The sequence below is a fragment of the Heterodontus francisci genome, chromosome 1 (genome assembly GCF_036365525.1).
Source record: "Heterodontus francisci isolate sHetFra1 chromosome 1, sHetFra1.hap1, whole genome shotgun sequence".
Lineage (NCBI taxonomy): Eukaryota > Metazoa > Chordata > Chondrichthyes > Heterodontiformes > Heterodontidae > Heterodontus > Heterodontus francisci.
The window spans coordinates 121,064,335-121,079,180 of NC_090371.1; the positions used below are offsets into that span (position 1 = coordinate 121,064,335).

Sequence of the window (14,846 nt, forward strand, 5' to 3'; positions counted from 1 at the left end):
CAGTGCTGTGAGCAACAGCCTCTAACCTTGCCATGGCTGTAGCTCCTCAGTTTTACTGATCAAAGGCCACCCAGCTTGTCAGTTTCACTGAAGAAACTCTCCCCGCTGAGTACTCGCCTCAGTGATCTTGGCGAGTTCCGCAGAGATCGAAAATAGGTCCGCTGCCTGTTAAATCCATAATCCTTGGTTATAACACAACTTCATTGTTTATTAGAATATTTAAATACCTTTTCTGGCAGTTGCACGGTGGTGGTGTGGAGGGGGGTGGTGGTTTCCCAATTACTTTCAAACCTCCCGGGTGAAACTCAGAAGACAGCAGGATGATGTCGGGATCCCGGCTCAACGTTACTTTTAGGGGATTTAATTCACCGCACCCAAACCTGCTTCCCCTTGCCTGTAACAATTCTACCCTGAACATTCATCATCAGAAAAAGGGAGGACACTCAATTTAGTCATGGCTGGATACAATACCATGCCTCAAAAAGCAAAATGTCAGCACTTTTTTGAATATAATTTTTGGGCAAGTTGTTTAATTCAGGCAGTGAATGGCAAACTGCCAGATATTATCATCTGCTGAATGTTTAACTTGTGACAGAAAGATTAACTTAATACTGGAATGGTCACATTAGGGCATTTACCCGGTTGGTAAGATTATCTTCTAAAGTAGCAATTTTCTCGGTTTTGTCATCAACAGCTTCCTGTAGGCAATCTTTTTCCTGGTCTAGGGCAGATATCGTACTCTTTAATAAGCTGATTTCTTCTCGTTGAGCAGAATTCTGTCTACTGAACTCACCTATGTAGCAAAATACAAAAACGCTTGTTAGAACACTTGCAATCCATCTCCACTGTCTACATAGAAATTTTACTGTTATATTTGTCTCCTTTTGACAGTAAAAGTGCAGAAAATACTCTCAATTACAATGCTCAACACAACAGGTTCTCAGTTCTACCCAGGTCAATGCTCAATGGACCCTACCCTTGATGGTTGTGGCTTCAAATGCCTAGGCCCCAGGCTCTAGTATATCCTACCACTTTGCCTCTCTCCATCTCCCTCATTTAAGACTGACTGCTTTTGGCCACTGTTGCCATACCTTCCTCTTTGGTTTAAAATCCAGTTTTTTAATTTGCTTTTGCGGAGCAATTTGAGCACTTTTCTATGTTAGAAGTGCCATATAAATACAAGTAATTGTGTTATTTTGCAACATTTTAAACCCCAGGTTAAATTTCTAAAGGTCAAGACTTAACCTGTACTGGTTTTGTACAGTTTTTTGAATGATTAATTAATATGGCTCATTAGATTTCATTTTAAATCATTATTACCTAGTCTCTCCTCATGTCTGGCAATTCGGTCTTGAAATGTTTGAAGCTCTTTGGCTTTCATAGCCAACCGATGCTGTGTGTCTGCAAGAGACTTCTCTAGGTGTTCATTCAGCAACCTGAAGTATTAATACAATGCAGTCATTTGTTGGTAAGGATTGTGATACCTACAGATTTGTTTAGCAATAGAAAGTAATGAGTACTCAAAAGCAGCACAGGATTTGCCTTTGAATTTGGCAACTTACCCTATGCATCTCTCACTGGCAATGGTATCTCCTGACCCACAAAATGGTGGCAACAGCTTCTTGCTAAGTGATCAACCGGACTTGCTCACCTTCCTTCAACCATGTTTCCCTGAAGGTGTAGGGGAATGGAATGCCTATGTCCAAACCTTTTGTAGCTGCTGTCCATCCATTTGCCACATCAGCAAGTGGGCCATGCAGTTTGTTGACAGAACACCATGCCCAACAAAATCACTTCCTTCTTCAATAAAGTATTTCTATATTTATTGAATGCTTACCTCTTGGGTGGCTGATGCTCCACATTCATTGTGATGTCAGCTGATAACTTCCACTTCCTGGACTGGCATGATATGCTCTAGTGCCATCCACTGCCTAGCCTGGTCTGCGAAATCACTGATTGCTGCTGTTTGCTCTGCTTCCTTCATCCACCTTCACTGCTTACTACTTGCTGCGATCTTCTTTCTCTACTCCAATGGCTCACCCATTAGGTCCTACCTATCCATTAGCTCTCCAAAAGCACTTCATTGGTGTTTCTTCCACTGTTGGTTTCAACATTTTCAGCTTTCCAGTCCAGAGTTACGTAAAGGGTACTTGCACATTGGTCTAAATCCAGCAACAACTTGCATTTATATAGCACCTTTAACATAGTAAAATGCCCCAAGGTGCTTCACAGGAGCATTATCAAACAGAATTTGACACTGAACCACATATGGAGATAGGAGGACAGATGACCAAAAACTTGGTCAAAGTGGTAGGTTTTAAGGAGAGCCTGAAAGAGGAAAGGGAGAGAGATAGAGAGAGATGGAGACGTTTAGGGAGGGAAAGCCAAAGTTTAGAACTCAAGCAGCTGACGGCACAGCCGCCACAATTAGAACTGGGAATTCGCAAGAGACCAGAATTGGAGGAGCGCAGAGATCTCAGAGGGTTGTGGGGTTGCAGGATGTTAAAGAGATAGAGAGGGGGAAGGCCATTACAGAATCATTACAGTGCTTGAGGAGGTCATTCGGCCCATCGTGCCCGGCTCTCTGAAAAAGCAACTCCCTCAGTTCCATTCCTCTGCCTTCTCCCCATAACACTGCACATTCTTCCTTTTCATACAAGTGTCTAATTCCCTTTTGTATTGCCTCTACGTCCCTTTCCTCAAACTTAGGGAGAGCCTGTATAAATTTAAGCAGCTTTTCGCTGGGTCCTGAGCTGGATTCAGATTCTTCCTGACCAGAATTTTCCCTGGAGTCAAGACCACCCCATTGTCTTAGCTCCATCTTTCTCAATTCAAAGTCCCTTGCTTCTTTTTCACTTTCTGAAATTCAAGCGCAAGTCTTTCCAATGCTATCGCTGTTTCTTTTTCTTGTTCAAGTTTTCTTAATTCTACTTCTTTTACCTGCTCAAATTTTTTCGTTTCTAACTGAATCTTAGCCAATTCAACTGCATCATTCACTGACTTACTATCTTCTTGTTCTTCTTCATCCAATTTTAAATGTTGGACTATTACATCAATTATCTCTGCTTTTTTAGCGCCTGATTTCAATTCATGGAGGGATTTGAAAACAAGGTTAATTGAGGCATTGCTGAATCAGGAACCAATATAGGTCAGCGAGTACATGCGTGATGGGTGAACAAGTCTTTGTGTGAGTTAGAACATGGCAGCAGAGTTTTGGATGACCTCAAGTTTACAGAACAACTTATGTTTATAAAGCACCTTTAACGTATTGAAATGCCCCAAGGTGCTTCACAGAAGCATTATCAAACAAAATGCGAGAGCGAGCCACATCAGGGGACATTAGGTAGGTCAGATGACCAAAGGCTTGGTCAAAGAAGTACATTTTAAGGAACATCTTAAAGGAGGCAAGCGAGATAGAGAGGCAGAGAGGTGTAGGGAGGTAATTCCAAGCTTAGGGCCTAGGCAACTAATGGTGGAGTGATCAAATCAGGGATGCTCTAGAGGACAGAATTAAATGAGCACAGTTATCTTGGAGGGTTGTGGGGCTGCTGGAAATTACAGAGAAACGAAGGGGCAAGGCCATGGAGGGATTGAAAATAAGGATGAGAATTTTGAAATCAATACATTGCTTGACTGGGAGCCAATGTAGGTGATCGAGTAAAGGGGTGATGGGTGAACAGCATTTGGTGAGAGTTAGGACATGAGCAGCAGAGTTTTGGATGACCTTCATGGAGGGTAAAATGTGGGAGAGCAGCCAGGAACGTATGGGAATAGTCAAATCTAGTGGTTACAGAGGCATGAATGAGGGTTTCAGCAGCAGATGAACTGAGGCAGGGGCAAAATACGGCGATGTTACTGAGGTGGAAATAGGTGGCTTCAGTGACGACGCAAATATGTGGTCGGAAGCTCACCTTGGAGTCAACCTAAGACAGTTGCCAGAGAGAGGGTTGAGGCCAGTGGCTAGGAATGGGAGTGGTGGGGTCCAAAGATACTGGGCGAAACCTGACTGCCTTTGAAGATTTTCTGAGGTCGGGACCAAAAGGGGGTCCCATCCCTGCCAGTGATACCTGGATGCCCGCCAGCTGCCCCACCGGACAGTGAGTGGAACAGGCTCTCGGCTGGCCCAATGGGAGGGCCTGCAGTGATGTCCTGCCAGCTGCCCCACTGGGAGGGGTGGGCGCTGCTGTGGCAGGAAGGAAAAAGCGAGGGTACCTCAAGATGGAGGTACCCTTGGAAAATGTGAAATTATTATAATTATTTGTGGCCACAGCTGCAAGCCATCACTGTGGAGGGGACCCCTCCACAGGATGTGGTGTAGCTGTGAGCCTGTGACAGAAGCAAGGGTGGGATAGGTTGGGAATAAATAAAGAAGGCCTCGCTGGGATCTTGGCCTGCCACTGGGAGGCTGCCTCTGGGGACCTTCCTGGACCGTCTGCAGCTTGGCGACTGTCTGCCACTGGTAATATCCCAACAGCGTCCCCAGTCTGGCCCCAAGTGGCCAGTTAATTGTCATTAATTGGTTACCCGCCTCTGCTGGGCAGGTAGTGCTTCAATTGCTCACCTGTCTCCGGCACGATCGCCTGGAGGGGGAGAACATGTTGGCCCACCGGTGACTTTTTCGATTTCTCGCGCGGTCTAGCGTTCACCCCGCTTGCGTGGGTCTCATAAGATTCTGCTCACCGTCTTCTGTCTTTCCAATATTTAGTTGGGAGGAAATTTCTGCTCATCCAGTAATGAATGACAAAGAAGCACTCCGACAATTTAGAGTGTGGAGGGGTCTAGAGCTGGTGCTGAGGTAAAGCTGGCTGTCATTAGCGTACATGTGGAATGTGACTCTGTGTTGATGTGGAACAAGAGGGGGCCAAGGAAAGATCCTTGGTGGACACCAGAGGTAATGGTACGGCAGCGGAAAGAGGAGCCATTGCAGGGGAATCTCTGGCTATGTCTGGATGGATAAGAATGGAACCAGAGGAGTGCAGTCCCACCCAGCAAGTCAGTGACGAGGCACTGGAGGAGGATGGTGTGGTGAACTGTATCAAAGGCTACAGACAGGTTGAGTGGGATGAGGTGAGGTAGTTTACCGTGGTCACAGTCACATAAGATGTAATTTATGACTTTGTTAAGAGCTGTTTCAGTACTGTGACAGGGGTGGAAACCTGATTTGAGGGATTCAAACATGGAGTTCTGGGACAGATGAGAATGGATTTGGAGGACAACACATTCAATGACTTTGGAGAGGAAAGGGAGGTTGGAGAGAAGGTGGTTCCTTGCAAGGACAGAAGGGTCAAGAGTTGGTTTTTGAGGAGAGCAGTGATGATGGCAGGTTTGAAGGAGAAAGGACAGTAACTGAGAAGAGAGAACAGTTAACAATATCAGCTAACATGTTGACCACAAAGGGCAACTGGGTGGTCACTGTAGTGGGAATAAAGTCGAGGGATCAGGAGGTGGTTCGCATGGAGAAGATGACCTTAGAGAAGGCGCCAGGGGAGACAGGATAAAAATTAGAGAACAATAAGAGTTCAGGACTTGAGCTCATTGCACTTATTGATGGAGCTGAGGATGAAGGAGGCAGGGGAGAGGGGTTTAAGAAAGCAGTTTGCCATAGAGAAAAGAAGTCAGGGTTATTTTTGCATTCTAGGATGATCCTGGAATTGTGAGCAGTTTTGGTAGAGGAGAGCAGGACCCTATAGTGTTATATGTGGTCCAGCCAGATCTGGTGCTAAATGGCTACACCAGTTATCAGCCATACATATTCAAGTCTATAACCATTGGACTTAAGGGAGTGGAGAAAAGGGGCCATACCATGGCCCCTTCCCTATTTCTCATCGACATGCTGCCCCATGGCAACATCATCCGAAAAGACAGTGTCACTTTCCACGTGTACATTGATGACATCTAATACTGGATGAGCATAGATGTCCTCCAACTAAATATTGGTAAGATCGAAGCCATTGTCTTACCAATATTTAGTTGCAGGAAATCTCTGCTCATTCAGTATTAGATGTCGTCAACGTACAAGTGGAAAGTGACACTGTCTTTTCAGATGATGTCATCTTCAGTCCTCGCCACAAACTCTGTCCCCAAGCCACCATCTCCAACCCTCTCCCTGGCAAGTGTCTGAGGCTGAACAAGACTGTTCACAACCTTGGTGTCATACTTACTCCCACATTGAGCTACCAATCACATACCTGCAGCAACACTAAGACCACCTATTGCCATCTTCGTAACATTGCCCAATTCCACCCATGCCTCAGCTCACTGGCTGCTAAACCTCTCATCCATGCCTTTGTGACCTCTTGATTTTCTATCCAGGGTCAGGAACTCTACACCTGGCTCTTTTCCAGGTCTCGACCCCGCACAGTGTTCCCGTCGCTAATGCAACCCTATTTTAAAATAGAAAGCTACTAATTGGGCAGGAGGTGAGCTTCGCACCTAATTAGTGGCGTCAGGCGCTGCCTGGAGGGAGGGATCTGGCTCTACATTGGAATGATCAGAGGCAGATGGCAGCCATTACAGGGTTTTCTGTTGCCTTACAGAATAGAGCAGGCAGGTGATCAGAGGGCCAGCAGCATCACAAGTGGCCAAACAGAAGATACTTGATACGTTCTTTTTTAATCAACCTTTTTTCCCACTCACTTTACTCATCAGCAACAGCAATTCATCTCCCCACAGTGCTCCCAACAGGCGAACCCCAGGTACTGCGTTATCCCTGTCCCTGGAGATCAAACAATTCAAACTGCTCCTCGGAAGCCTTTTAATGAGCTCAGCAGCGAGCTCAACTACCACTTAATTGAAGGTGTGTGGGTTTCCGTTTTCCCCCACCCCGCCCTCCCTTTGAAAATTGCTTTGCATTCTGGAGACTTCAGGATCCAGTGACACCTTCTGGGAATGCAATTTTCAATGTGTGTCCGCACCTATGCTCGCCTCCAAGACTAATTGAAATTCCAGTCCCTAGACTTGACAACTCCCACACATTCCTTGGCTGCCACCCATGTTCTATGCTTCGTAAGCTTGAGCTCATCCAAAACTCTGCTTACCATGTCCTAAATTGCAGCAAATATTGTACACCCTGTACTTGTTGACCTACACTGGCTCCTGTTGAAGCAACACCTTGATTTTAAAATTCTCATCCTCGCTTTAAAATCCTGGCATTGCGTTGCCCCTCCCTATCTCCTACAGTCCTACAAGCCTCAGAAATATTTGTGTTCCTCCAATTCTGACCTCCAACACTTTCAATGCCAAGGCCCAAGTTCTGGAATTCTCTCCTTAAATGGGGAGGTGGTGATGTAGTGGTAATGTCACTGGACTAATAATTCAGATGCCTCGGCTAAGGCTGTAGGGACACAGGTTTCAGCTCCCACCATGGCATGTGGTGAAATTTGAACTCAATTAATAAATCTGGAATTAAAATAAAAAGCTCGTCTAATGGTGACCATGAAACCATTGTCCATTGTTGAAAAAAACTTATCCGGTTCACTAATGTCCTTTAGGGAAGGAAATCTGCTGTCCTTACCTGGTCTGGCCTACATGTGACTCCAGACTCACAGCAATGTGGTTGACTCTAAGCTGCCCTCTGAAGTGGCTGAGCATAGGCAATTAGGGATGGGCAACAAATACTGGCCTTGATGGCGATGCCCACATCCCATAAAGAAGCCTCACTACCTCTCTTTTCCTCCTTTAAGATGAACCTTGAAACCTACACCTTTGAGCAAGCTTTGGTCACCTGCTCCAACAACATCTTTATGTGGCTGGGTGTCAAATTTCTTATTGCTCCTGTGATGTGCCTTGGGAGGATTTACTATGTGCAATTTACATTATGCAAATACACGATGCTGCTGTTTTCGATCCAAAATTGGCTCAGTGACAGAAAGCAAAGGGTAACAGTCAATGGGTGTTTTTGTGACTGGTCGGCTATTTCCAGTGGGGTTCAGAAGAGCTTAGTACTAGGTTCCTTGCTTTTCATGGTGTAGGTCAATAATTTAGACTTAAATGTAGGGGGCATGATCACGATGTCTGCAGATGATATAAAAATTGGTCCTGTGGTAGACAGTGAGGACCAAAGCTGCAGACTGCAAGAAGATATCAAGGGAATGGTCAGGTAGGCAGAAAAGTGGGAAATGAAATTCAATCCGGAGAAGTGTGAGGTAATGCATTTGGACAGGGCAAATAAGGCAAGGGAATACAAAATATATGGTAGGAACTGAAAATTGTAGAGGAACAGAGGGACCTTGAAGCACATGTCCACAGATCCTTAAAAGTAGCAGGACCGTTAAGATATGGTGGCAAAGAAGGCATATGGGATACTTGCATTCTACACCTTGACTAATAAAGGAGAGAGAAAGGGGGTTATGCTAGAACTGTATAAAGCACTGGTTAGGCCACAGCTACAGTATTGTGTACAGTTCTAGTCACCACATTACAGGAAGGATGTGATTGCACGAGAGAGGGTACAGAGCAGATTTACGAGGATGTTGCCAGAAATGGAGAATTTTAGCTATGAGGAATGATTGGATAGGTCGGGATTTTTTTCTTTGCAACAGAAGAGGCTGAGGGAAGATTAAATTGAGGTGTATAAAATTATGAGGGGCCTAGATAGAGTGGATAGGAAGGAATATGTTCCTTAGCAGAGAGGTCAATAACGAGGGGGCACAGATTTAAGGTAATTGGCAGCAGCATTAGAGGGGAGTTGAGAAGAAATTTTTTCAATCAGAGGGTGGTGGGAGTTTGGAACTCACTGCCTGAAAGGGTGGTAGTGGCAGAAACCCTCAATGCATTTAAAAAATACTTGGATATGCACTTGAAGTGTTGTAACCTACAAGGCTACGGACCAAGAGCTGGAAGAAGAGACTAGGCTGGAGAGTTCTTTCTTGGCCAGCAGACACAATGGGATAATTGGCTTCCTTTCGTAAATTTCATATTTCTCAAAATTGTTGAACAAGGGTGAGAGAGAGTAAAGGTTTTAATGGGGACTAGGGCATCAAAGGCAGAGGGGTGGGTGTGTCTGAGCAGATCGGTAGCTGCAGAAATGTGGTGAATGGAGGGTCAAAGGCCAGACTGTTGGGATTTTGAAAGTGCAGTTGTGAGTGAATTGGGGCTGTTATTAAGGTGCTTCCATATTTCTTCTTAAGGATTCATATTTAAGTTGTAGAGATGGATTCATTGGAAGGCCGAAGATTTTATAAACGCTGGACTTTGTTTTGTTGATGACAGTTCACTGTTGTAAACAACCTTTGCTGGAAGTCATGTGCTTTAAGCTCAATAAACAACAGAAACCTTGGTGACCTGGGGAAGATGTTTACAGAGAAACCACATGTCAAGGTTTATGGAGGTCAAGAGGTTGACTTTCTGTTTGTGGTTTCGCTTCTGAAATATTGTTTTGGTTCAGTTGGGTGTGAACTGTTTCGAAGACAGTTGGTGTTTTGTCTGTCAAGGAAAAAGAAACCCCAGCTCATTTTGCCTGCACTTCTCTAAGAGACCCTGAGAAGGTCAGTGTGGCAGCTCCTCTTTCCTCCTGTCTTTGGAAAAACCCTGTGATTCAAGTGTGTGTTGGCTGAAACTCCTGATGCCACATGTCTCCTGGAAAGCCTACTAGATGATTTCTCGACATTTCCAGAATGAATTGCTTCTGAAAAGATCCCAGTGACCGTCTCCATATACCTGGACGCCAGACCAAATGGGACAACTGACTTCCTTCCATATCTTTTTTATTCTTCAAGAATTAGCAACTATTTGGCCAATTGTTTTTTTTTTTGTAACAGACCTCTGCAGAGAGAATTTCGTACTTTTTTCAGTGTGTATGTGTGGGGGGGGGGGGGGGGGAAGAGTTTAAAAAGGGAGCTTTCATATTTCAATCACTGTGTTAATGTTTTGCTTCGTTACTGGATAAGTCTTGTTTGATAATAAACTGATAATTTTGTTGTTTATTAAAGAAACTTGGTTGGTGTATTGTATTCAGGGTAAAGAGCAGAGTATAGGATTGACTGAATCGGTAACTGGGTAAACATTTTTAAAATAGATGTTGTGACCTGCGGAGAAGTGGAACTAGCATAACACAGCATAGGTTTTTCTGGGCGGATACAGAAGGAGATAGGGTTAGGGTGGAAGGGGGATGTGAGTGGAGAGTGATTCAAGGAAGTGATCAAAGACAGCCTTATGTATCATTGATATGAAGGGAATAGCAAGGTCACACAAGATGGCAAGGTCTAGGGGGTGGCCATGAATATGGTTTGTGGAGTTAACAGAGACAAAGATTTAGGGAGGATAGGAGAGCAGTGAACTCAGACATCATGGTAAGGATAGAGATTGAAATCACCAAGGATTAGAAGTCATTCAGTACGGAGACTAAGGGAGGAAAGGTATATGGTTGGGTGGGTGGTAGAGAAGAAAGCTTTTAAATGAGAGGTGAAATGGTAGAACAAGGTGAGGTGCTCAAAGGAGGAGAAAATGCCAGAGGAGTAGGGGCCGGCCAAGGTATGATTTGACGATAAGAGCAAGTGGGGGAAGACATAGCTAGGCAGGGTTTCATTTAGGGGGATGGTGTCATCAAATAGTTTTCTGTCATAGCCATGATGTCACTGCAATCATCCACAGTAAGATCATAAATGCAGGCTGTGTTCACAAGTGAACACACATTCTGGAGGGAGATGTGGTTAGAGGAAGTGATAGCTGATTTAGTTGCTGAATCCATAGCGCCAGCATCGGGAGAGGATGGGAAGGAGGTAAGATTAGCTCCCAGTGGATAAGCTGAGCAAGAAGAGTCAGCGAAAGTATAGGATGGGGCAGTTGAGGTTATTGCTTGTAAGGAGGCAGCAATGATTGCCTCGATGGCCCCTTCAGAAGATGCCAAGAGAGGCACAGAGGAAAACTGTAGGCGTATCTAAGAGGGTGTCAAGTCTGGGACAGTGGCAGGAGAATAGGAATGTCTATCAGTGCTGAAGTGTTGGGGCAGGGATGTGGGAGGGCAGAGGACCTAAGAGGGGAGAAATGGAAAGAGACATGATGACAGTTCAGAGGGGTAAAGAGAAAAAAAGGGAGCAACAAGTAGAAATAGAAGTGATGGGCTTGGGTCTGGAGCAGCTGCCAAAATGTGCCATGAATTTACACAGGGATTTGAGTGGTAAGGAGCATTTGCGCCACACAAGTGTCAGGCAGTGATGATCTCCAACAAGAGACAATCTAACCGTCTCTCCTTGATATTCAACAGCACTATCATCGCTGAATCTCCCACCAACAACAATCTGGAGGTTACTACTGACCGGAAACTTAACTGGACCAGCCATATAAGTACTGCAGCTACAACAGCAGGTCAGAGACTGAATTCTGCAGCAAGGAACTCACCTCCTGACTGCCCAAAGCCTGTCCACCAATTACAAGGCAAAGTCAGGAACGTGACAGATACCAATGGTTTGCTGCAAAATTCCTACCTTTCGATACCCGTTACTGATCATCACAGCGTCCTCTTGGCCAAAATCCTGAAATAAAAGACGCCACAAAAAAAAATTCCAGAACAACTTTATCCAACAACACTTCCAATAAGACATACAAAACTGAGCTGTTCACCACTGTGCATTCTTAGTGCCTAACTCACGGGTGTCATTGTCTGACCCTGTGCTGTGCTGACCCAACTTGCAGAGAGGCTGGCAGAAGGCTTATGACTTTCTTTGAGAGAGACTGCAGATGGTCATTCGGCCCCTCAAGCCTGCTCCATAATTCAATAAGATTATGACCTCAACTCCACTTCCCTGCCTGCCCCCATAACCCTGGACTCCCCTGTAGATCAAAAATCTGTCTAACTCAGCCTTGATTATATTCAATGACTCAGCCTCCACTGCAATCTGGGGTAGAAAAATCCAAAGATTAACGATCCTCAGAAAAGAAATTCCTCCTCATCTCCACCTTAAATGGGAGACTCCTTATTTTGGAACTGTGCCCTCCAGTTTTAGATTCCCCCATGAGGGGGAACATCACTTCGCATCTACCCTGTTAAGTCCCCTCAGAATAAAGCCTGGTGACCCGACCCAAACCCGACCAAACCTGACTACGTGTCGGGACCGGGTCGGGTCTGTATTCTGCGTCCAGCATGTGGGCTCGGGTCAGGTTAGGCTGGACTGTACTGTTTTGTTTCATATTGTTTTCGTTTTAATCTACGATTTTTTTTCTGTTTCAATAATATGTTTGTTATTTTCGGGTCCGGTATTTAAAAAAATTAAAGGACTCGGGCCTGGGTTGGGTTGGCTGTTGTCGGGTCGGGTTTTAATTTTATACCCGAGCCAGACTTTACTTCAGAATTCTATCACCTATGGGTGGCAGCAGTCTGGGCTGACTGGCTGAAAGGAAACAGCAAGGGCATTGACAGAGTGGCAGTAATGGGAGCATGAATGCTATTAAACAGAGAGGACAGCAGGGTCATGCTCCACAGAGCCACTGCAACTTCCCCAGGGTGGCACCTCAGCAATCCTAGTAATCTGCTGGGGCATACATTGCTAAACTGCCGTGAGGGCCTGCAAGCCCCTTCAGGCACTGGTACCTGCAGCCTTGATGGCAACAGTCTGAGGCTGCATGGCACCAAGCTGGGCTTGCATGGCAACAAGCATGGATCTCAAGCAGTCAGTCTGAGCTTCCAACGCAGCATTGAGATGCTGGGTGGCTTCTGCCTGCGCTGCAATGAAAACTGAGACATCGACCACTAGATGCCGCATCACAGCTAGGAACGCAAGTGCTGTTCTGTAGTTGATCACCACTTCCACGCTGGAAAGGATGGGCTCCAAGCTCAGTGTGAAGCTACGTGCCGAGTTGCAGCTGGACTCTTTCATGCTTGTTGACAGTGACAACAGTCTTTGTCACAGGCCCACCAATGCACCAAACATCTCCATTTACATGCCCAGGGTTCTCCTGCCGTCCTCATCTGAGTCCGCTGCAGCAGAATTCTTGTGACCTCGCCCACTTCTGAGCTGGCACATGCACTACTCCTTTCCTCTGAATTAGCTGCAGCCCAATCATGCCTGGTGACTCACCATGTGCTGATTCCATTGCTTTACTGCCCACTAAAGTTCGTGCAGTGCCACTATCTGGGCTGAGGGGTCTGCACGTGTCAGATCAAGCAATGATGCTTTTTCATCAGATGTCAGATGTTGCTTGTGCCCTTCAGGGTGAGGCTGTAGTGGCTGACCAGGCAGCAGTTCTTGGATAACAGAGCAAAATTGCAGAAAGGGAGGATTAAGGTGAGGGGTTTGGGCTGGGGGCTGCGGGGGTGGGTGGAAAGCAAGAGGTTCATGGCCACACTACTATCTGCAATTCATGTCAGATAGCAGGATGAGGGTGAAGTGGGATTTGAGGAGGTGTATAAAGCAGGAACATATAGTTATCTGAATCTTCTCGGCATCTCTACATGCTACGGTCTCAGTGACTGCGACCCTGTAATGCAGAGCACCATCGCCTCCAAAGTGCTCTGGAGATGCAGGCGTGCCTGTACCTGCATCGGTTCTCTGCTGGTTATGTGCGATGTTGTCCTTCAAGAAACAGGAAAGAATGTCAGTGAATGTGTTGTGATATGTTTGGGTGATATGTCTGCCATAGCTGAACAGCTAGAAGTATATGGAAATTGCAAGAGGTGGGTGAGGTTGGCAGAATTGGTAAATGTGAAATAGTGAGGTGGGGAACCTGAATATTAGGCATCCTGATGGGTGAGTGGTGTATTGAGCAGTGACAGGTTGGTAGTGCGGTGGGTAGAAGATGTCATTTTTCATTTACTGACCTTGACCTCCTGCATTAGCACATTGAGCTTTTTCTGGCACTGCAGCCAGATCCTCAGGGCCAGACTCTGGGAACTGACCTCTTCACAGGCTATATCTTGAGGACCTTCTGGCCCCCTGTAGAAACATCACCTCACTCCCCATCTTGACTGCTGCACTATTGCCTCCAGAGTTGCATCAGAGAATCTGGGTGACCTCTCTCTGCTGCGAATTCTACACTTCAACTTGGTGTAGCAGAGAACTGAAAGTGACCCACCACTTCCAATCTGAAATCTACAACACCTCAACAAGTCAAGACTACAAACAACCCAGGCCTGCACCTTTAAAAGAGACTGTTCTACTTAGAAGATTCAACAGGTTTACCATAAACCATGAACAACTACTACACCTTGAATTCTTACCCTTTACGTTCCATCTATCTTCTCAAGAGTGAATGTGTGCATGAGTGGTGTTGTGAACATTTTGGGAAATGAATATTGTTGAATAGTAAATCTTTTTCAAACCTACAAAAAAACTCTTTCACTGTCTGCTTATTTGGCAAGTAAAACATTCAGGGGCTAACTCATCATTTTAAACAAAACACAATTGGGATATAAACAGCGGGAACCACCCACATCCCTCATCACCTGTCCGTAACAAGTAGATGAGGTTTCAGAAACAATGATCAGGGAAAAAAAATCATCAGGCTCTTGGAGAGGTTTGAGCTAATTAAGGAGAGCCAGCATGGATTTGTAAAAGGGAGTGGTGCTTGACTAATCTAATTAAATGTTTTGATGAAGTAACAGAGAAGGCTGATGAAGGGAAAGCAAAAGATGCTGTCTATATGGATTTTAAGAAAGCGTTTGACAAAGTACATAAAAAGCTGGTTAACAAAATTGAGGCTCATGGAATAGGAGGGTCAATGTCAGTTTGGATTTTAAAAAATTGGCTTAAGGACAACAGTGAATTGTGGTAAATGGTTGTTTTGCGGACTGGAGAAGTATTCCCCAAGGGTCAGTGCTAGAACCACTTTCTTTGATACATATAAATGAGTTGGATATTGGAATGCAGAGTAAAATTTCAAAATTTGCCAATATCAAATTTGGAGGTATGGCA

At 45.3% G+C, this 14,846-nt stretch overlaps 1 protein-coding gene across 4 annotated transcripts in view; it reads right to left on the reverse strand.

The window, feature by feature from the left end:
- Nucleotides 1-14,846, reverse strand: part of cep135 (centrosomal protein 135) — a 213,324-nt gene that overhangs the window by 36,579 nt on the left and 161,899 nt on the right. For all 4 annotated transcript variants that reach the window (XM_068035035.1, XM_068035028.1, XM_068035029.1 and 1 more), the window contains 2 exons: nucleotides 1,321-1,436; nucleotides 639-793 (listed from right to left, as the gene is read on the reverse strand). In XM_068035035.1, the coding sequence (XP_067891136.1) occupies nucleotides 639-793; nucleotides 1,321-1,436 (271 nt within the window). The remainder of the gene's footprint in view (nucleotides 1-638; nucleotides 794-1,320; nucleotides 1,437-14,846) is intronic.